The following is a 22707-nucleotide window of genomic DNA, read 5'->3' as shown; positions in this document are numbered from 1 at the left end:
AGGCATTTAATAAATTTTTTAATTGAATTATAGCCTCATAACATGGAGAAAGGCAGTTAGAACATTCCACAGTTAAGCTTGTCAGAAACCCTGCTTAACATTTCTAACATATAGAAGGTAAGAATTCTCTAATTACTTTGTACTCTTTTGTACCTTATTTTCATCTAAGAAAATCATTAACAACTCTGAAATAATATAGAGAGACAAACTTTAAACTATGATTCAGAAGTGAATTCAGAAGTGACTAAGTTTGATCTTGTCTAGCCTGTGGCTAAAAAGTATGACATGCTTATTTTGAAATATCTTAGTGTTTTGAGGAAATACAGCAGAGCCTTTATTACAATCTTGATTTCATTTTTCTCTCTCAGTACTATCACTTGCAAGTCCATGGTACCACGCCAGGCATCAAGGAAGCACCTTCATCATTTTCCAGTTGTGTTGTATCTTTTATTTCAACTTAGCATATTTGACAAGTTCTTTCAGGGAGTAAACTAAAGAAATCAATCTTACTTACAGTCTAACATGTTATCGTAGATATACCTTATAGAAAATAGTCATTAAGAGGAAAGCAGAGCTATTGATACAACTTTCCCCAAAGAAAAAGGGAATTTAACAGGTGACCTGTCATTTTTCCTTTACAGTGTTGTTCAGAGAAACCCTTACTCTCCTCTCTCCTTCTAGGGGACAGCAAGCCCCACATTAAATTGTATTATTATAGGATCATAGATTAAAAGCTTGAAGGGATCTCAGGAGCCATCTGGTTCCAATCCATTTTACATATGACAAAACTGAAGTCCAGAGAAGCTGTGACTGGCTCAAGGTCACATGGATAAGTGTTGAGGCAGGATATGAACTTAGATTCTTTGACTCCAGAACTATAGTTCTTTCCTCTATATTATGATAAATTGTGTTTCTCAGTGCTGATCAGGTGGTACGGTTTTTATCTAGGCTTTATTTTATTGGTGCTCAATAAAATACCTGTGGATTAATCATTGAGGTGAAAAACATTGTCTTTTAAAAACTCACTTATAATAGAGGCAGGGTTAATTTGGAAGTGTTAAGGCTTAAGGCAAGACTATACTACCACTACACATAGTAGTCCTCAACTGAACTAGTATTTATCTGTTCCTATTTTTCTTAAGTTGCAGCCACAGAATCACAGACTTTGAAAGTTGAAAGGGATTCATCACCATTTAGTCCAACCTAGTCCTGAAAAGGGAATCCTCACTCTGCTCTACTTAAGAAATGGCCATTGGAGCTTCTGCTCTTTGTTGAATACAGCTAGATCCCAATTAGTATGAACAATGAATCCCACAAAGGAGTCCTATTAGTAAAATTCAGACCGAATTATTTCTATTGGGCTGAAACAAATGACTGTGTTTTACATAATTATAACTTAAAATGTTATAACTTAAAATATTTTACATAATTATAAACTTAAAATATTAAAGTATTATTAAAAATAAATGGAGTTGAACTAGATGGTTCCAAGGTCCCTTCCAGTTCTAAATCTAAAATATTAATGACATTTAAATACTTGGGACCACTTTACAGGATTTATTATTTGAACTAATCAGGACCTTGTTGTATATTAAGTCTGCTCAAAGGCCTGAATTCTATTGTTTTAACTGAAGAATCCCAGAAGAAATCAGCCTTTATTTATGCATGACACTGGGCTGTTCTTTGCTGAATGCCAACAACTCGTTGCATTGGGGCAAGGAACTCAGTCATGTAATTGCAGCTGATCTTTCCAGAGCTGTGAAAATTGTGACCTAGGATTCTCCTGCACAGGCAAGAAAACAAGAATGTAAGTTTCCTCAATTAACGTGGTTTATGACCACGTCATAGTAAAGCTAAAGTGTGCCAATGGTTTCCTGTAGGCAACACAGCACTTTGGAAACACTAAAGTAAAATAAGGGGTTCATTACTAATTCTGAGTTTGATTGGCATAGGAAAGGTGAGACATTAGACTATATGACTTCTATCAGATGAGAATTTTATGTGAACTGTGATTTTTTTTCCTTATTGGTCACTACTTTTTAAAATTTAAAAACAATATTTAACATCATCAGCTACTTTTCTGCCTGTAAAGAAAAACCTTTTACTTATAAATCTTCAGGAATGACTTAAATCATGTTATGGGGTTAAATACATGAAATATTTTAAATGTCAGTAACTTCAAAGAGTCCCCAAACTAAATTTAATTGATGATACAAATGCCTGTGGCAGCATGTAGCAGACTGGAGTCTTGTCTTAAATAGGTGATAAAATGGTGAATTATAGTCCTTCTTGTATGACTTAATTGTTAAAGAGAGACATAAAACAGACTGCTCATGTTAATATTAAAACCCCTGTGCTTGTTTCCCTCTCTTCACCCCTCCCCCAATCCTTTTTGTTCTAATCTGCAGACTAATGTGTTTAAACATAACTGGCCTAGGAATGACAGCTGACTTTATTCCTATTTAGTAATTTATTAGTCTACAATCTTGGATAAAAATAGCCTAATCTCATAGGAGCGTAGAATTAGAACTTGAAGGACATCCAATCCAACGTCCTCACTTTACAGATGAGGAAACTGAGGCACAGAGAGATGAAATGATCTGCTCAAAGTCACAGGCAATTTTCCCATTCTATAGCATAAGAACAAATTCTGAAACTTGTTAGGATATGTATTAACACCCAAAAAGCACTAAGAACTTCTTGGAGAAGTAGCAGGTGATACAATCCCTTTATAAAGTTTGTCTTTCAATTAAAGTGGCCTGTAGCTTTCTGCACCCTGATGCTCCATGCCTAGAATGCATCTTAGAATCCCTAGTTTCCTTCAAACCACAGCTCACATGCTACTTCCTACACAAGTCCTTTCTAAGTTCAATTGCTAGCAGTTACTCTGCCCTGAAATAACTTAGATATATCTGCTATTTATTTAGTGGTGGCTCATGCTTTCTTTTTCCTCCCTTCAGCAGAAAGCAAGCAACCTGAAGGGACTATTTTGTCTTTGTGGCCCCAGCATATTTAATAAATGTTTTGGTGCCTTGCTTCTCCCTAATGTGCCTATATTGCAATACAATTATCCCTTCCACATCATGAGAGTTAGGGGCGGGGTGCCCTTGTGATCTGGAAAATCCATGTAAAATTTTTTGGTCCTCCCTTCATACCACTGAGGAAATCTGAATTTTTCCTTTTTCTTTTATTAGGTGTTTACAGTACCTTATTGTAAAATTTGGGTTAAGTATTTGGTCATAGGCTATATGTAGGTCAATGTTAGCTAAAAATAATGTATGAAAAAGAAATTTCTGAGCTTCTAAACTTTTTCTGTGTTGCCTGCTGGCCTTTTTTGCATGTCTTCTGAAGCTTCCGTGGACCCGCAACATATCAAAATCACAATGGGGAAAGTTGCATTGTGGAAGGGATAACTGTACTATTATAGTATTTAACACTCTTTAAGGTTTGAGGAATATAGTACTCTTCTTATGCTATTTACCTCAATTATTCATCATGAAACATTATTTCTTCAATTTGAATATTCCCTCCACTATTGAGACAGAAACCTTTCCATGACTTAGTAGATGGTCTTCATGAGCAGCTTTGGCCAAAAACAAGGCATCTGGTGGTCAACAAGGGGATTTGAGTATCAGACTAAAAAACAAAAAAAGTGCCAAAAATTTTTCTTACTAACTTATTACAAATGCAATTCAAATTTAGTAAAGCGAACCTGTAAAAAAGGATTAACTACATTTAAAAATCTGAGCAGTTTTTCTGCTTTTTTTTTCCAGCAATAAGTAGTATCATTAAAGTACATGTGGCAAAAATCCTCCAATTACTCATTTGAGATTTCTGTATTCTATATTTCTTCCTCCAAGGCCAGGCTTCAGTTTTTCCCAAGCATCTTGGGTTTAATTCATATCCCCAATGCTACTGTTTTTAACAATGAAACAAAATGGTATAGAGTGGCAGTCACAAGACTTTACTTAAGACAGTAGTGATTGTACTTAACAGTCTCATTATGCATAGTGGAAGGGGAGCAGGCAAGGAAGGGAACTACTTCTTTCCAGAGTTACACCACAATGTAATTTTGAACCAGAACAAAATAGGAACTCAAGAACTCTTGCAGGAGAGGGCTTAACCTACACCAAGGTAAAGATGTAGATTGGTAGAAACACCAAGCTACAAGGCCGTGTTGGGCTATTTCCCAAAACAGTATTATTAGCAACACTACATCATCTTTCCCTAAAGGGGTAGCCTGGTACACTTGTAGGGGGAATTACATTTCATAGTATTTGGTATACTGATTGCAAAGATGATGAAGCAAGTTTACTAGTTCTATCCTCTGAAAGCAATTGCATCCACGCACAGCAGGAGTATCCAGAATGTAGCTGCCACGGCCCTCAAGGCAGCATGGTGTGGGGGAATGGTCAGGACATCCAGGAAATCAATTCCTGGCTGTTACACGGTCTCTCTGTAGTTGTTTCCTCATCTGTGGATTTTTAAAAATGTACTATCTTACCCTATGGGGTTGTTATAAAGAAAGTGCTTTTTTAAACCATAAATAATTATATAAATGTGAGAGTTAAAGTACAAAGCACAGTCAGCCAAGGTCCCAATTAGTGCGAATAATTAATCTGGTGAAATACTACCATCATTCAAATTCACAATGTATATTTCCATTGGGTGGCACTAGTTATTATAATCATAATTTCAAATAGTACAGATTTGAATACATGTGCCCACTTCACAGTATTCATTATTCTCACTAATCGAGACCTAGCTTTACGTACAACCAAACATAATTCCAACATAGTTTCTCCACTCCACCCCCATTTGATTAAATTAAGCCAGTCAATCCATACCACACAGGAAAACTAGTTGAGGGTTTTATTTATATAAAATTCATTATTAAAGAACATAAAAGATCGAGTTTTTCCTTAAAAAATCTGCAATTATTTACAGCAGTATTGCACAAGTAAGGTGACAATTACCCTGTCAAAAATTCATCAGTGCAAAACACAAGTAAGCCAGGGAAATTGCAATAAAAATGCTACATATGCTGGGTCCTATGAAACAAAGTAAGTGATTAATCAGTCTAAGTTACAGATCAGTGCTATGTACATAATGGTACCTGATGAGTATACAGTATTGAAACCAGGGTACAAAATGTTTAGATCCTCTGAAATCCAAAAAAATACCTAAGTAGTCAAGTTATTTACATGGGAACTTGAGGGTGCTTCTTGTGTAAGGAAATGTGTGCATGTGTAAATATCAAGTTACCTGTGCGCATGCACCAAAGCTCCCATACATCACGTGTATGAGTGCTGAGTAATAGACGCACATATAGGCACCAGGTTAAGCTGCAAAGGTAGAGCTTTTTGCTTGTTATATATGGAGCCTATCAGTAAATACATTTTCTTAAAATGTTCACAACTTAGCACATCCTAATAGCCAATTAAAGATTTTTCATTTGGACTCAAAAATAATCTCTTTTGAGGGAAATACAAATTAAACCAAGGCCAAACTAATAGGTATATAGGAATGCTGTGGATTACTATTCCATTGAGGGGCAGGCAGAATAAACCATGTTCCAACTGCAAAGTAAACCACACAAGGAAGATTTAAAAACAAGTAAACTTATACCCCATCATCAGCTTGCTACCAGTGAACTGGCGGGGGGGGGGGGGGGAGAGACAAAGTAAAGAGACAAAAACATAGGGTTCTGGTCTTGTTTCCTTCCTAACAAATGAAGGAGAAAAAATGCCAGGGGAACCAAGAACGGTAGTTGATCTCCTGCCCACGTATTCCATGGATCCTAGGCTTCGGCAATCTTTACAATCTGATCATCTTTTTGTTTTTCCCAACACTGACAAGTCAGTGGCAGTAAACTTTTTCCAAATGCTAAATATATTTTATACCTGAAGATGGGGCTTAGGGCAAACATAATCTGCTATGGTTTACAACTAGAACAGCTTGGTTAATGCTTTGAGTAGATTCCAGCATTTGGCTATTATCAGCTCCCTCAGCATTAAAAACCACAATTGGCAAAGCCTAAAAGTTTAATAAAAGTAAAATGAACAAGAATGAAATCTGGAGGACCATAGTAGAAAAACCATACAGACAGCACTGAAAGAGACAGTGCGTTAAACTGATCAATCACTCCTGCGTTAAAGCAGATAATCTTGGGGAGGGAAAGGGAATGCATAACTTTACAGAACTCAAGAAATTAAATAAGCAGAAAATAAATATACAATATTCCTACAAGTTACAGCATTATGAAACAGTAGAACACATTACACAAAAAAGAATCTACATATTTACAAATGTAAATTCTAAAAAAAAAAGGTTTAGAAAACAGTGATTTTTACTTATTTACAAAATCTTACAGAAAGGACAAAAGAACCACACACAATTGCACACAGACATTTGGCTCAGTTGATAAGATAAAGTAAAGATTCCTAACCTAATAAATATTCAAATATTTACAATAAAGTAGAAGAGGGGTTTAAAGGGAGGGAATGAGGGAAAATTTTTAGACAAATTTTTATGTCAGAAGAAATTTAAACTGGTTTCTCCACAACCAAAGAAAATTCTTCATAAAGTTTTGGCAGAATAGAAAGGATATGTAATCTGAAAAATTCATCATGAAATTAAGTATTTTGTATTTGCTTATTGCATTTCATTGTTATGCCATGGGAGACTTACTACAAACCCAACGTGGGTAGAGGTTGTCAAGGCACAAAATCTACATTGTTTTCAAAAAGTGGAACTAGCTCTTTCTTTTTTTAAAAAAAATAGTATACCCAAGGTATACTCCTGCAGGAGGCATCGTGATCTCTAAGAGATACAGTACAGAGAAATGTATTTTTCTCTCAAACTCATGGTGCCAATATCCTGTCCTTTACTGCTTCCATAATTCATAGAATTTCTCTAGCTCCTCATTAGCCTTATTTATATCATCAGCCTGAAGCAATGGAGGCAAACCTGTTGCATACAATGCTTGAGGTAAATGTACAAGAAAGGACATGACTCCCCACTGGGGCACTGAGCCAGCAGAGCCTTACAAAAATGTCCTTTTATAAACTGCATTGCTTCCAACTCCCAGGGGAGATGTATAGTTAAAAGAAACAGAAGTAAAGTGCTCCAGTTGTAACTAGCAAATGATCATAGATATCCAAGTAGGGGATTCAGGTGCCAGTTGTAACTAGCAAATGATCATAGATATCCAAGTAGGGGATTCAGGTGGAACCAAACATCTTTGGTGTGTCCAGCAAGGTACACAAATTCTAATACTTTCTGTTACAGTCTCTGTTCATTCTCACAACCAATAGACAATGTGACCTTACTAAATAAGGTTTCAAGACTAATTCAAAAAACTGCAGCTGAGATCCAACACAATTTCTATGACTCTGATTCCAAATCACTAAGAGGGAAAGAAATATCCTTCACTGTAATAGAAAAAATTCTCTGAATACATGGGAAAGATGGATATACCAAAAAGAAAAAGTGTATGTAATAACAAAACCACATATTCAACATATTTTTTCTTCAATTGTTAAGCAGAATTACAGGAACACTGGATTCTCTAAGGGGCAAAAGCAAATAAAATAGCTGTTGGCACTGCTGAATTTTATTTGACAATCCAAAAAGAACTTTGAAACAAAAAGTTGCTCAGAAGGCTGATTTTTCACCATGAAAAAGTAGTGGGGTTCATGAAACAATCCCCCAAACCATCTGACCTCCCTCTCCTATTTGTGGATACACAATGCAAACTCCATGGACCTTTTTTCTTTGAAATCAATTAAAAATAAACAGAAACCTCTTTAGATTCACTCTGTGACTTTCCTAGTCCTGACTTTGTAGCAATTTCAAGATGTAAAAGAGTACAATCAGGAACAGAATCTACATCTAAGGGGAACTGCACCTATCATGGATGAGGCACTGATGACCAGTGCATAAAAATCATTTAAAAATCTACCTGTGAAACTAAAAGGTAAGGAGGAAAATGGCACTCAGAGGCTTAGAGATGGCTTGAGACATTAAATATATTGGAACATTTCATAATTATGCCCAATTGAATTTTTCTATGGTACTGGTGAAACCAGAATTAAACCTGTATTTCCAAAGGAATTTGATTTGGGGGGATGATATCAGGCATCATAGCTTAGTGGGATTCTAAAGAAAATCTCACAGATAAGTCTTTTAAAACTGTCAAGTGAAGGAGCTTCCTCCAATCCCATCTCAGCTGGCAAGGCATTTCCTGTTTAGTTATATCATCGGGCAATCAGGACTGAAACTTTGGTCATGCAATCAGTCAAGTCTCTTTGAGGGGTGACTGAAAACTCTTGGCTCTTTCTATTAAGCTCACCTGGCATTCTACAACTACAGCATTTCATCCCTGCACCAACAATTTATAAAGAGTAGCCAAAAGTCCAACAAACTCACTTATTCTGTTTCTTTTATTGCTACAGCCTCCTCAGACTTTCTGAAGCAAACATCCATTAAAATAAGTTAAAACAAATACTGCCCAGGCTGGTGATCTTTAAAAAAAAAAAATCCAGAATTACTGTCAAGACCAATATGGGTAAAATTATTTTAATTCTATTACATTTACTTTTAAAACTTGGAACCTATTTGTATCTATAGGAATCTAAACTGGCTACAAAAACTGGAAGCTCCCCAAAGAAGACAGAGAGTGCTCGAAGGTAGCCTCAAGTTTGACCCCTTGGACAGTCAATCTGCCACAGATGCAAATAAATTTAAAGAGGGGTTAGGTATTTACAAAGGGAGAAGCATGTTGGTGTAGGTTGACAACCTACTCCTTTTTAACCAGCTCCATTTTATTATGCTGATTTTGGTATAAAGATAGTACAGACTAAAGAGGACAGAATAACAGGGGAGACACATTTCTCCCAGCCAAAGAGAAGAAAAGAAAACTGTACAATAATCCCCCCAAAACAAACTAAGGCAGCTTACAAATTATTAGCCGGCTCAGTTTCCACTGCAGGATATATACATCATTCTCTTTTGAGATTCAGCAATAGGTTCCTTAAAATCTAGTACAAAAATCATTCACGAGTTTGTCAAAAAGTTTCCATTTCCTTTTTGAAAACTTGTTCCTTCTTATTAAAGAAGTTGAAAAACACACCAATGTAAACACCACTCTTGCATAAAATCCTGTTTCAAAGAATGGTGACTGATACATTAAAAAAAATCCATCATCTACATTCACAAGGAACTCCCTTTTATAAAATTTTGTCATGTGATGAACAAAATCCACTTTCAAGTTCATGTACAGGTGTCTTCAAAATGTGGAGTCCTACTGTCCCTTTGTCCTTTGGGGAAAGAAACTGTTGATTGCATAGTAATGATATGAAGTGCAAGTGGTACTTTTACTTGATGACTTGTAGCAAGTAAAAAGTTTCTGTGCACTCCTTGCTTCTCGAAGAAACGTCACTGCATTCTCCAAACAAGGCGGATGATATAACGTAACAGGCGTAAAATAACCATTTGGTGATGGTCACCTGCCGCTTGATAGTTATTATCCAAAAACCCCTGCAACAAATGGAGACAAACCATTTAGTATTGTACCTTTTTGATACAGAATGATTTAATCATCCCCTCCTCCATTTTAAACAGTCTCAAAGTTACACTTAGAAGATCTACTATAATATCAAAGTGAAGGCATTGACACTTTCTTCCCAGCAGTCATTTCTACTTTTTGGTAATAAGTTTCCCCCTCAATAATAAAGTGGTTATTAGGGAACGAGGAACATATATATGCAAAACAAATGTAAAAGACAATACAAATATAGAAAATCCACTAGAGCCCATAATTTTTTCTGGGGGCATGTGTTGCCATCATGCTCTGTCTCTCATGTCAATTATGACAGTCCTAAGGCTCAGAGTGTCATAATGGGGGTGGGAAGGGAGAGAAGTTTAGCTGGTGGAAGACAGAAATTTCTCTCAATTTATGTGGGGTAAACTTCATTGGACTGGGACTCCAGTCTTCCCACCCCTCTCAATATTGTTCCATTAAGTTCTTTAGGGAGTCCCAAGCCCTAGCATGAAAAATACTGGTATAATTTAATGGGGTTTATAACAGATTAAAGAAAAGGGGACAGAAGACAGAGAAAAGAAGAAAAAGTAACTTATGGTATATACTGAGTATTCTATCATTGTCAAAATTGTTGACTCAAAAAAAAAGTTTCAGATTCCCCCCCAAGGGTGAATTCTGGTAGCTATAATTTATTTAAGAAACCAGTGATTTGGTGTAATTTGCCCTAAGAAGCTAAATAAAGCTACAGACAATCTGTGCCAGAACTAATGAACTAGTGAACCTCTAATTGCTCTCAAGTGACTCCACCTGTATAAACACTGTTTGGTCAAGATTGGTGCTCAATATGAACAGAAAAGAAACATAAAGCTACCTTCATTCTTTCCCACCCCAAGGGAAAACTCTGCAAAAAAGAGCTCTTTTTATTTTTTCCAGTGATCATCATTTATTTCAATCTAAGAAACTCCGGAAGCATTCAACAACCTGTTAGAAATGTTAGGGAACACGCAAAAACTATTTTAAGGTTTCCAGAGGCAAATTTGGGTCTTCCAGGGTACCCTCTCCCCTGGGTTGTTTCCACTTTGTAAAATAATTATGTGTTGATAAACATGTGTCTTCATATGCATAAATGCAATCTACAGGTTTCATTGTTAAAAGTATGAAATCTGGCCATTTCCTCATTGAGTAACCCAAAGATGAAACCTAGAATACTATACACAAAGATAATAAATACTCTCTTCTTTATTGCAGCCAAGTGAAGAACATTCTTATTCAGACTCTAGAGATGGTTTCTATTTTAAATGATTCCAATTCACTGTCACAGGACTCACCCTAGTCTTCCACTAGATAGAGTAACTATTCTTAGAGGGTAGTGAGCACCTTTCAGATTTAAAACAATGCAAATCTACACCAGCTGCAACTGGATTTTCTTTCTCTAAACTATTTACATGAGCTCTCAAGCTCTAGTTTGACATAATGGGATTGTGATAAGGCCTGGGCATTTCCCTTTTGCCTCTCCCTAACAAGATGGGAGGAAATCACTTTATGTATGCAATTCCTGTAGAGGCACTCTGTAACCACAGTCTATGATTTTTATCTTTCTGCACACAAGATTGCTTTGTTTTGATTTAACTTTCAAAATTACACTGCTTTTAGTATGTGAGAGTAATTTGACAGTAGGTTAATTTTAAGTTGAAATGAATATTAATAGGCTAAGAGAGACACTTAGTCAAAGTAAAACTAAGATTTACTATAAACTAAATTTGAACTCACTGATAATCTCAAAACACTCATTTGAAGATAGGAAATGTCTGAGTGAGTTATGCCAAAACTGTCCATCATGGAACTGATAAAAAATAAACTTATTTGGTACAAAAGCTAAGAATTTAATTCTGCTACTAGGCAGCTGATTTATTTCTTTATGGCCAGGAACTGCCAATCAACAAAACATCAGCACCTGTCTCCAAAACAAGTGGCTCATTACAAGAAATTATAATAATAATGGTTCATATTTATATCATGGTTTACAGTGTATTCAAAGTGCTCTCTCATTTGTTATCTTATTTGATCTTCACAATAATGAAATGGGGAATATGTATAGTGATGCTATAGCTCCATTTTACACCTGTAGTAAACTGAGAGTCCAGAGAGACTAAATGACTTGCCTGAGGTTATACAGCTGGCAAAAGTAGCAGAGCTGGGGCTCAAAGCTGACTTCAACTCCAATCCCAAAGCTCTTGAAACCATGCCACACTGCCTAGATTAACAAAAATACTGTTACTAAAAGAAGACTTCATTACCCATAAATCAGTGTTCAAAAAGAGAAAAATAATTTTGCTTATACTTAAAGAATAGTGGGAACAGAATGATGGCTGAGTTCAGAGGTGATTAAGGAAATCAATTTTAAAAAATTTTCCTCTAAGTCACAGCACTTTCTGATCTCCATTTAAAGTGTTTCTGGGCAACAAATGTGCTCATACAAATAAATACATGCTGTTTCTGAACAGTCCCAAAATCCTCAAGGTTGCCATGTTGAGAGTTTTTAAAAACAAGATAGTAAATTTATACACATGGATTTGATGAAAGTGAGTATAAACAGGACCCCCAAAACATTGCAAGTAAAGGAATATGATATAATCAGGAAGAGAATGCCAATACTTTCAAAAAGAGAAACACTAACCAGACAATTTAAAACCCCTTAAGCTGGTTTAATACATAATTACATCTGGACAGGATTCAACTTAGGAAATAACCACTTTCAAATCAAAAACACTTACCAGCTCAGAAAATCCTTGATGGATAGCTAGCACAACTGGTTAAATTTGCTAGCTATCTAATGTTTAAGATCCCTACTAAAACATGACTAGATGGTTAAGCATTATGGGGGGAGGGAGGAAAGAAGACCACACCTATGATTTTATCACTCTAGGAAACTCCTGGTGTAGAAATTCCTTCCACCACTGCAGACAGGCAACTTATCTGTAATTTGCAATCTTCAAGAGCTGCTTCAAATACTGAGAAGTGTCTTGTTCACAGTAATACAGGTTCATGGTCAAAAAACAGGACTAAAGCCCAAGCTTCCTGACTCCAAGGCTGGGCCTCTATCTTCTATGTCAAGCTGTCTCTCATATGAATTTTACAGCTTTTAAACTTATTGTACCCAGGCCCGTTCGAATAGTTCTATACTCCAACACTGACAATGTGGATGTGGGTACATACTTAGGTACACCTAGGTACAGAAAAAACAAAACAAAACAAAAAAGGCCCTAAGAAATGTCATCCTTATCATTAACAGGAACTGAAATTTCTGTTCAATCAGGTTAATGGATTATGTAACTAATGACTCCTACTCCTTAATGAGGAGTCATTGTCACGAAAAAGAAGACAGTTACATTTACTTTTTATTTCCTAAGACTATTAATTTTTTCCTGGGAATTTTCTTTTTCAAATGTACTAAGAGAAGCTGCATAGACAAACGTATAAACAAAAGTGTAATCTTCTTACTGAATATACTAAGAAGTGAGGACAGGGGAAAGGGAACAGGAATAAATTTTTTTGAGAGGCAAAGTTAAATATGTAATTTGGTGGGTACCTGGAAGTTTCATATCCACATGCAGTTTTAAGACTTTTAGTCTATCCACAAAGAAAAAATAATAGGATAAAATAAAGTAAAAAGGAAATAAAAGAATGAGCAAAAAGGACTGAGTGGATGGTCACTGCCACCTGATGTATGACTGAAATGGCACTAAAACATTAGAATTTCACAGGCTGACCAAGGCTTTTATATTTTCCTATATAGACCAAACATTTCCTAAATTTTTTATTCACAGACTAATCCACATTAAAAAGCCAGCTGTAATAAATTTATTTTGTCAATGGATAGAGCTCTGACCTTGAAGTCAGGAGGATCCGAGTTCAAATGTGGCCTCAGACCAAACACTTGGCACTTACTAGCTGTGTGACCCTGGGCAAGTCACTTAACCCCAAATGCCAAACCAAAAAAAAAATTATTTTGTTTGTATGCCATCCTTTACATACTAAAAATGCTACATATCGTACTAATATTTTCAAAGGCTGAATCGTATCACTGCATGAAAAGATTATAATACTGGATGAAAAACACAAAAATTTTAATTAAACTCTATTTTCCTATTTACTGACTAAAATAATGTGAAAGAACAAATAAATAACTTGAGGCTTTCCTCCAAAGGCTAATTATCTGAAATTTACATATCTTTTCTCTACCACCACTTTTCATCCCTCCTTACCTTAAGATCAATTTAGCCCTTTATCCTTTAAACTAAAAAATGAACACTTATTCCATCAGACTTTTATTAGCTTTCCTCTTTGGTCCAAATTAGTGGTTCTCCAAGACTAGTACAGAAAAATTATACTATCTATGGTTTTTCTGAGTGAATAAGCATCATTAATAACACAGACTAGATAATCAGGAAGGCACTTTAGCCCTCTTTCTGGCCCAGACCTACCAGCCATCATCCAAGGAAGCAACCCCGATGGAAATGAGGCCAGGCAATTGTTTCTCAGGGGGCTGCAGCCCTTACCTTCTCAATATCCATGGCTACTGAAAACCCCAGTTCTTATCACTAAAAGTGTTTGGTAATGTCAAATGATTCAACATCAGAAATGCGTATGATTATCAGCAGAAATAACAGTAAAGAATTTGATTTACCATCTGCTTTGCTGCTGCCCCTTAGGACAACTTGACCCTTTCTAACTTGCAAATGGAATCAATGTATTGTTGCCTCCATTAACTTGTGAGCTCCTAGAGAGTAGGAACTATCTTGTTTTCCTATGTGTATTCCCAGCACTAAGCATAGTGTACCTAGTAAGCAATTAATAAACGGCTGATTCATTCCTCTTATCCCCCAACTCATTTACTGTCAGTAATACTTATTTGCTCCCTATTTTCCTCTTATACTACAGCTATCTTTTTAATACATCTGTCCTCTCCCCAACTTCTCTGTAATAAACTGTCTTGAAGAGTACCTTAAACTTAGGAGGACCTCAATAAATGTTTCTGGATTAACTGATTCAGTGGTAAGGGGCTAGTTGATGAGATAGCCTTCAATTCTTTACAGAATACTAGCCACCCTTATTGTAAGGAACTCAATGGGAGCTTACTGATTATAGAATAAGAGCTGGCAGAGACCCTTAGACCATATAGGACAACCTCTTCATTTCACAACGGAGGAAATGAGGCTTTAGAAAGGTGAAATGACTTGCCCAAGGTAAAAGAAGTAATAACTAGCAGGGCCAAAATTCAAACCCAAATCCAGTGCTCTTCCCACTGTATTTGGCTACCTCCCTAACAGGAGCAGAGCTAACAAAGCCACCCCCTACTTTGGATCAATGTGTCTTATCTTAGGAACTTGGGGACTTTTTGACATAATTAAAGTCAGTTGAGGGAATATCAATAAGGTTGATGTGAGCAGATATTGCCAGATGGAGAAAAAGACCAAGAGCTTAAATTGCTATTCTGGGTTAAAGTTTTTCACATTCTAATGAAATAATCTCTGCGCTGAAACTGTTAGGACTACAGGAGCTAACTTCCCCAAGAAGGATTTAGGCCAACACTTTGCAACAAAATTACAGATGATGGCTTGATTGACTAGTAACAAATTAAACCTAGTGCTGTTTCAGCTAACTGGAAGCAGGCAGATTCTTGGTCAAAATGGCTCAAAGAAACACCTGAAAATCCAACCTCTAAATGCCACCAAGTTATTCTGTGTCTCTCTGAGGAAGTAAAGCATTACACTATGAAAAAGCTTTCACAAGGTAGGAAATTCTTTAGAGGAGTTGTTGCTTAAAAATTAGAAATATATCTCCTTATAAACTCACTGGTGACTAAACACAGCCCTCCATTCCACCCCATCCCCAACCCCCTTATCCACAACTCTATTGTGGAAAATTAAGGGAAACTCCCCAGAATAAGGTTAATTGGCTCCTGTTATATTTACTTAGAACTTATACCTGGAAGGCAGTCATCAATAAGTAGTAGTAGCAAGAAGGATTTGTTGGGTGTGAAGTGGGAACATGGAAATCATAAATAAGAGGCATGAAGGAGACTTGAATTTGCCGTTGTGCCACTATAATGCTCCTTAATCACTGACAATGTGATATTAATATTAAACATTACTGGTATTTTAACTGTTCCAGAAACTACCACAGTGGACACTGCTAAAAATCAGTAACTCTAGGTTAGTACATTTATAGGCAAAGTTATTAATTCTAACATTCCCCACTTTATGTCTCATTTTCAAGTTTAGTTTTCTTTGTTACTGACATGAGGTCAATAAAGTACCAGGAATTTAACTACACTAATTTATGCCCGACTAACCAAATCAAAACAACATTCTAAAGCTCAATGTGGGGAAGCAACTGCTTAGACAACAAAATAGGCCCTGACCCACAGAGCTGCTCTTTACAAAAGCAGTTATGATAACTATGGATTCTGCACGGCTTTCATATAAATAAACGTGTCTCTCAGAGCTGTCCAAAGTCCACACATTGAGACCTTCTCACACACCCATACAAAACTGTTGCTGTTGGTCACTGAATCAAGCACACATACAACTCTGAACAAACGCTGAAGAAAACTAGATCAACGAAACATGGAAAGAAGCAAAACATACAGATATTTTAGATCCTGAAAGGAACTTGGTTTCACAATAAAATTAGGTTACCAACTAGACTTGTGAAGGTAAAAATCAAATATTACCATCAAGTGAATTAAAAGATCTAGAGCTGTAATCCTATAATCTTCTCAGCCTCAGTCTCTTCATCTGTAAAACGGTGATAATAAATATATGTATTATCTTATAGGATTAAAGAAACTACAAGTTGGAAGAGACTTCAGAGACCATTTAAGTCCAACTTGTACATGAAAAATAACTCTCTGGGAATCTCTAGCAAGTCGTTATTTAGCCTCTGTGTAAAGGCCTCCAACGATTAAGAAACCTCCTGAGGAAGCTCATTACATTTTGCATATCTCTAATTTTTAGCAAAAATTTCTTTATATTAAGCCTAAATCTGTATCCCCATTATTCCGAGTTCTGTTTTCTGGAGCCAAACTAGAAGAATCTAATCTTTCTTATACTTGACAGCCCATAAAATACTTGAAGATGGCTTTTATTCATCCCTACCCAAGACTTTTCTGCTGCTAGACATGCTTCCTAAAAGGTGGTAGCCTAAAGGAAATATAACATTCTAGATGTTGCATAATTTGGGCAGAACGCAGAAAAACTACCACCTTCCTAGACCCATGCACTACTGTTCCCTTCATACAACCTAAGAACACATTAGATTGATTAGATTTGGCCTAATGTTCTAGGGCCTGTCAAGAACTTTTTGGAGCCTTGTCATCCGATGTCATCCAACCTTTTACGTACACAGCAAATCTGATGAAACATGCCATCTATGCCTCTACCCAAGTCAATGATAAAAAAAGTTTAATGGAACCATGAAATGTTCTGACAAAACCATGTTGGCACATAGTGATATCTGCTTCTTTTTTTGGATATTCACTAACCAACTGTTTAACATTATGTTCTAGAAATTTGACAAAATATGAAGCCATACTCTTTGGTCTCCCTTTGCCAGAAACCTTTTGCATCATTCTCCAGACTTTCAAAGATGGTCAACAGTGGTGTAGCAATCTTACCTACTAGTTCTTTCAGTACCCTAGGAAGCAGCTAAATATCCCCTGGCGAACCAAATGATCCCTATGTGACTCAGTCCAATCTTCCCATCATCATACCTTCTTCTGGACATACTTCAGCTTACCTATATGCTTTTCTCAAAACAGAGTACGGAAAACTCTCACCTCCCTTCCTCTGCACACTACATCTTTCACTGTAATTTAGGACAGCATTAGGCTTTTGGGGGGAAATTATGTCCTCTCTTTGGCTCCTCTTCCTCCATCTTTATTATGGATATTCAGGGATAATTGGAAAGATCCTCTAACACACAAACTCCTCTTTGAGGTCTGACACTACATATACAAACTTATGGCAAGACAAAATCAGTTCTACTATCTCATCTCTATAGAACGCTCTTAAAAAGATGGGATGCTCTTTGATAATCTTACCTATTTGATAATGTTACTATTTTCCTCTAAAAAAGTCAGCAACGATTCCCAGTGGGTTGAGTGGTTTTAAAAAAATAAATTCTTCTCCACAAAATGATTAGGTATTTGTGTGTGGAGAACTATACAAAGTACTGAAGGAGATAACGATATTAGCTAAAACACAGTTCTTACCCTTGTATGACTTAGTCTATTACGTGATAAGGCAAAAAGCCAGATAACCATACTTCAATGATGTCTGATTTTTATTAGCATTGAGTCAGAGCATCCTCTGACGAAGAGCAATTTTTCTTGGCCAGGACATGAAAATCTTACAGATCCTTTAAGATTCTATATCTGGCTTATTATAATCCACACTTCATCTCCCACCTTCAGGTCTCTTCCTAGACTGTCCCTTTATTTCTTGCATACAAGAATGCAAAGGGCATATTAGGGCAGCTGGTGGTACAGTCCATAGAGTGCCAGGCCTACAGTCATAAAAACCTGAGTTTGAAAGCAGCCACAGACACTAGCTGTGTAACCCTAAGAAAATCACTTAATGGTCATCTTCCTCATCTATAAAATGGGGGTAATAATAGCACCTCTCTCACAGGATTGTATGAGAATCAAATAAGATGTATGTAAAGCACTTAGCACAGTGCCTGGCACTCTATAAATGCTTGTTCCCTTCCCTTATTCCCAAAGTCATAAAAGCAGGAGATAAAGAGTGTTTGAGGACAGTTAAGGTTGGATCACAGAGGTGTATGGAAGGGACTCGTGCAATAAGGCTAGAAAGGTAAGTTAAACTTGTAAAGAGTTTTAAACACCAAAATAATTTATATTTGACCTCGGACGTAATAAGGAACCAGGCACTGGAGTTACTGGTGTAGCATGGCCAGGTTTATGCTTTAAGAAAATCAGTTTGGCAGATGTATGAAGGATTAATTGGAGAGGGTGGAGTCAAATCAGGGAGACCACTGAGGAGGCTACTACAACAGTCCAAGTGAGAGATGATGAGGCCAGAACCAAGTTAGTGGCTCTGTGAGTAGATGCTAGGCGATGGATGTAGGACATGTTATTGAGGTAGAAACAACAAGATTTGGCCTCTGAGGACTTCTGGATTATTTAAGTCCCCTACCAGTACTATATAATGCCTCGATGCTAGACTTACGCTGTTTTTGAAACCCATCTATTTCTTCTTTCAGTTCAAGCAGTCTGTAGTATAATTCAGATGACTATTTTGGGTTTTCTGTTCCCTTCCCATCAGCTGATAGAGCAATAAATATTTGCTGTTATCACTACTCTCACCTAGTATAGTTTAACACTTGGTCAACTGGTTTCCTAAAAGTGCTAGCTGCCTCAACAGATTAAGATCCAGTCTGTGGGCCTGAACTCAAGAATAACACTCTAAGAAGTTTTAACAGGAAATATTTCGAAGGCAGTAGAGACATTGGCAGGGAGAGGGATGTGGAACAGGTATCTGAGGAGAAACAAAGCAGTGACTGCACATTTTTAATATCCATTCTCATAACTTATGGCTTTCTATATCAGAGAACCACAATTTCCTTTCTTTTTACCAATGCCTTTTACACTATGTATAAGGTCTTCTACACTTAATCTATTCTCTACTCCTCCTCCAATCCCTTTTCTCCCCACTCCATGTTCTAGATAGGTGACCAAGAGTGTGTCATAGGCTGAATTGTTTTGTCTCAAATTGTGTGTACAGTGTTAGGTTTTGAGGCTAAATTTTTTCATGGGCATTTTGCCAAGAATATAGGATATCTTGGTGCTCCCCATGACATTTTGTAGCTGGAATCACTAGCCCAACACTCTCTTAGCTTAAGGACACATGGAGAACATCCAGTTTGCCTGTTTCAGAATTCCCCTGGTGGAAGCTTCAAGAGGATACATAACCTAAAAAAAACCCTCCAAAATGAAGTACCAAGCTTGACAGGTTCAAGAACAAGAATCAGCTTCAGCATCATGGATGTTTAGCCAATTATTTTATAATACCTACCGATCTAAATCACTCTCTATTATCAAGCTATCAAGGAAATATGCACAAGTAATAACATTTGCCTGAAAATAACATGGGAATGCTCAATCATTTAAGATAACACAATAGCGACACATATATCCATAATTATGAAGCTAAGGATTCAAATCCTTAGGGGCTAGTTAAAGTATAAATTTTTTCAAGCTGGAATTGGCCTTTAAGAATTCCTTCTGAGGTAGATGTTGCAATTCTAGTTCAGAAGCATTTAAACTGGAACTGAAAATCTACCTCAGAAAGATTTCTTAAAGGCCAATTTTCAAGTTATAAAAGCCAAATCTTTTTTGCATAATTTTATCTCTTTCATTTAAGTAAGACTCACGTAGACTGAGATCTAGGAACTTTCTTTAAATTCAGACAACTGCTTAAAAAAAAAAGCTGCTCTGTAGCATCAAGTTCAGTGGAATGACAGCAATTTCCCTGCCTCAGAAGGCAAGTTAACACCACCACCACCATCACCACAACAACAAAAGGGCAGGAAATAGCACCACCTGTGGGAAAACTAGACTTGTATAGAAAACAAACACCCAACTTGAATTCAATTATTCAGAGGTTGATTATCCTGGTTCTCAGTTTCTTCTTCTTGCCTTTAAGTCATTTCTTAGCTCAACTGAACTTCTAGAATAGGAAGGGATGCAAAATGAAATTTTAATCAGTTTGGTTACTGAGTTACAGCTCTAGTTAAGGGTTTGTTAAGTGAGGAATCCCAAACCGTTGGCCACTGTGAGGTCTAAGGATTGCTAATGAGACTGCTACCTCTCCCCTCCAATAACTACATCTACTAGTGCTTTACTTTTCTGTGGGGCAGCATGGTGTAAATAATGAAAAGAAAAATTAATTTGAAGACCTGAATTCAAGTCTTTGTTGTGATACCTTACTGAATCCAACAGTCAAAAGGCTGCACCCCAGGACCTAGAGGGCCACATGTGGCTTCCAGGCCACGGGTTCCCCACTCCTACCTTAGATAATTAAATCAATGAGCTGTAGTTTCCTCATCTCTAAAACAGAAATGATTTTTGTACAACCTACTTCATGAGAGGTTAATGGGAGGATCAAATGAAATAAAGAATGCAAAATATTTTGTAACTATAATGTACCATATAAATTTAACATATCAATGTCACCCCCCCCCGAACTGTAATAACCCTAGACTTTTTAACAGCATTTTTTGAGCTAAAAAGAATCTTGAAGATCTAGTCCAGGGGTGGCTAGGTGGTGCAGTGGATAAAGCATCAGCCCTGAAGTCAGGAGGACCTGAGTTCAAATCCAGCCTCAGACAAAACACTTGACACTTACTCGCTGTGTGACCCTGGGCAAGTCACTTAACCCCGACCACCAAAAATAAACAAATGAACAAACAAACAAACAAATAAATAGATAAATGAGTAAATAAATAAATGAAACAAAGCAAAAAATAAATAAATAAAATAAAATAAAGACCTAGTCCAATACTCTTGACAGATCAGGAAATGGAGCCCCCAATGTACCCCCCTTGTACAAATGATTTGTACAAGGTCATCTGGCAGTACAACAGTTTTGCAGCCTGTAAAAATTCCTATATCAAGGACTTATTTACTACTTGGGCTTAGTAAACTGACTCTAAAACTTAAAACTTTGTTCAGAAACTATATAAATGACAAAGTATAAATGAAACAAGTTACGGCTATTTTCTGCATAATACTTAAAAATTTCATAATCACTCTTTAACAGTGCTGAATTGTTTGATGTTTTCCTTAGTTGTTTCATTTGCTAGTCTTCTAATTTGCACAGTATCCCAGATGCTCTGCCTTCCTTTCCGAAATTTTCACAGGACTTTGATGCATTTGTCAATTGAAAACACCCTCTCTGTAAACTTCCACACGGTGGCAATGACATTCTGTAGTGGAAACATTTTTTTGGCATTAAAAATTTAATTACCACATATTATCCATTTGGGGACTATACATCGATAAAATACCCATTTAAAATTAATTGTATACCAAGTAATGTTTATAGCTAATGTACTTTATAGTGTTGTCACAAATGCCTAAATGCCATACTACAAAGGATATTACTGTAACACACAGAACACACCACTAATTTTAGCCTTGTAAAATTATTATAAGATCATTTTAAAAGCAGAGTTAAAACAGTCATAGCACAACACCGATGAACAAAAACAAACACAAATCAAGTGCCTAGTATAGGTAAAAAAGGATGAATATTAAAAAGATAAAATGCTCCCTGTTTTATGGAACTTATAAATGGCATTTCTAATCCAAAAGCAAGTAACAGTTGAGTGCCATTAGTTTGCATATTAAGGTATACTTTGCTTTATTAAAAATAAACTATATTCCTGAAAACTACATATAAATGAAATGTATGTAAAATAAACTTTCTAATTCACTAGGCAAGTTTCACTATTTGAAGGAATCCTGTGAAACCATGCCTTGCCTTAATTTCCTCTCTCAGGCAAAATTAGATGAAATTTAGTCTTAGGGCAAGAACACACTGTTCTGAGAGACCTCAAACTCAGATAAATGCTCACCGAAAATGTAATGTAAATTAACCACAACCCCAAAGTCACTTTGTTCTGGGATTCAGTTAGCTAGCATTCTAACGATGCTGTAAGAAAATTTATTTTGTATGCTAAGCCTCATCTCAGATACATGCTCATTTCCTCCCTAAGAAGTAAAACCCAAAAAAGAAAAAAAGACTGGAAATGACTGTCAATCAAATGTATGCATTTATGTTTCTGAAATGATTACATACTTGAATGTGCATATGGACATATGTCTGGATGAGTAACACTGCAGGTGTACCACCTGCACTAGGTCTGAACTGAGAATTGACATTTGGTTTGAACAAACACAGCTGCACTTAGCTGAGTGCCCAGTCAGCCATTTAAACACACGCCAATGCACAAATCTGGGCCCACATTTGGGTACACCCAGATGTAGCATATGTTAAGAGAATCAAACATAAGAGTTAAAAATTAGTTCTAGACTATTATGTACACATTAATACTATTACTAAGAACTTTATTTAAGA

The 22707-nt window shown here is 36.4% G+C and overlaps 1 protein-coding gene and 1 long non-coding RNA gene across 12 annotated transcripts in view; one reads left to right on the top strand and one right to left on the bottom strand.

Moving 5' to 3' along the window:
• Positions 1-22707, top strand: part of LOC144455824 (uncharacterized) — a 358020-nt gene that overhangs the window by 316906 nt on the left and 18407 nt on the right. The window lies entirely within an intron of this gene.
• BCL2L11 (BCL2 like 11) overlaps positions 4859-22707 on the bottom strand; it is a 51336-nt gene continuing 33487 nt past the window's right edge. For 6 of the 11 annotated variants that reach the window (XM_020987742.2, XM_020987679.2, XM_020987761.2 and 3 more), the window contains 2 exons: positions 11707-11798; positions 4859-9540 (listed from right to left, as the gene is read on the bottom strand). In XM_020987742.2, coding sequence (XP_020843401.1) covers positions 9378-9540; positions 11707-11798 — 255 coding nt within the window. In that variant the 3' untranslated portion in view covers positions 4859-9377. Of the gene's footprint in view, positions 9541-11706; positions 11799-21136; positions 21554-22707 lie in introns of those variants that run through there. The other 5 variants (XM_020987687.2, XM_020987697.2, XM_020987733.2 and 2 more) reach the window with 2 other exon arrangements.

The sequence above is a fragment of the Phascolarctos cinereus genome, unplaced genomic scaffold (genome assembly GCF_003287225.1).
Source record: "Phascolarctos cinereus isolate Bilbo 61053 unplaced genomic scaffold, phaCin_HiC Scaffold_2;HRSCAF=192, whole genome shotgun sequence".
NCBI lineage: Eukaryota > Metazoa > Chordata > Mammalia > Diprotodontia > Phascolarctidae > Phascolarctos > Phascolarctos cinereus.
Note: the sequence above shows the minus strand (reverse complement) of the source record. Positions and strands in the feature narration are given on the sequence as shown.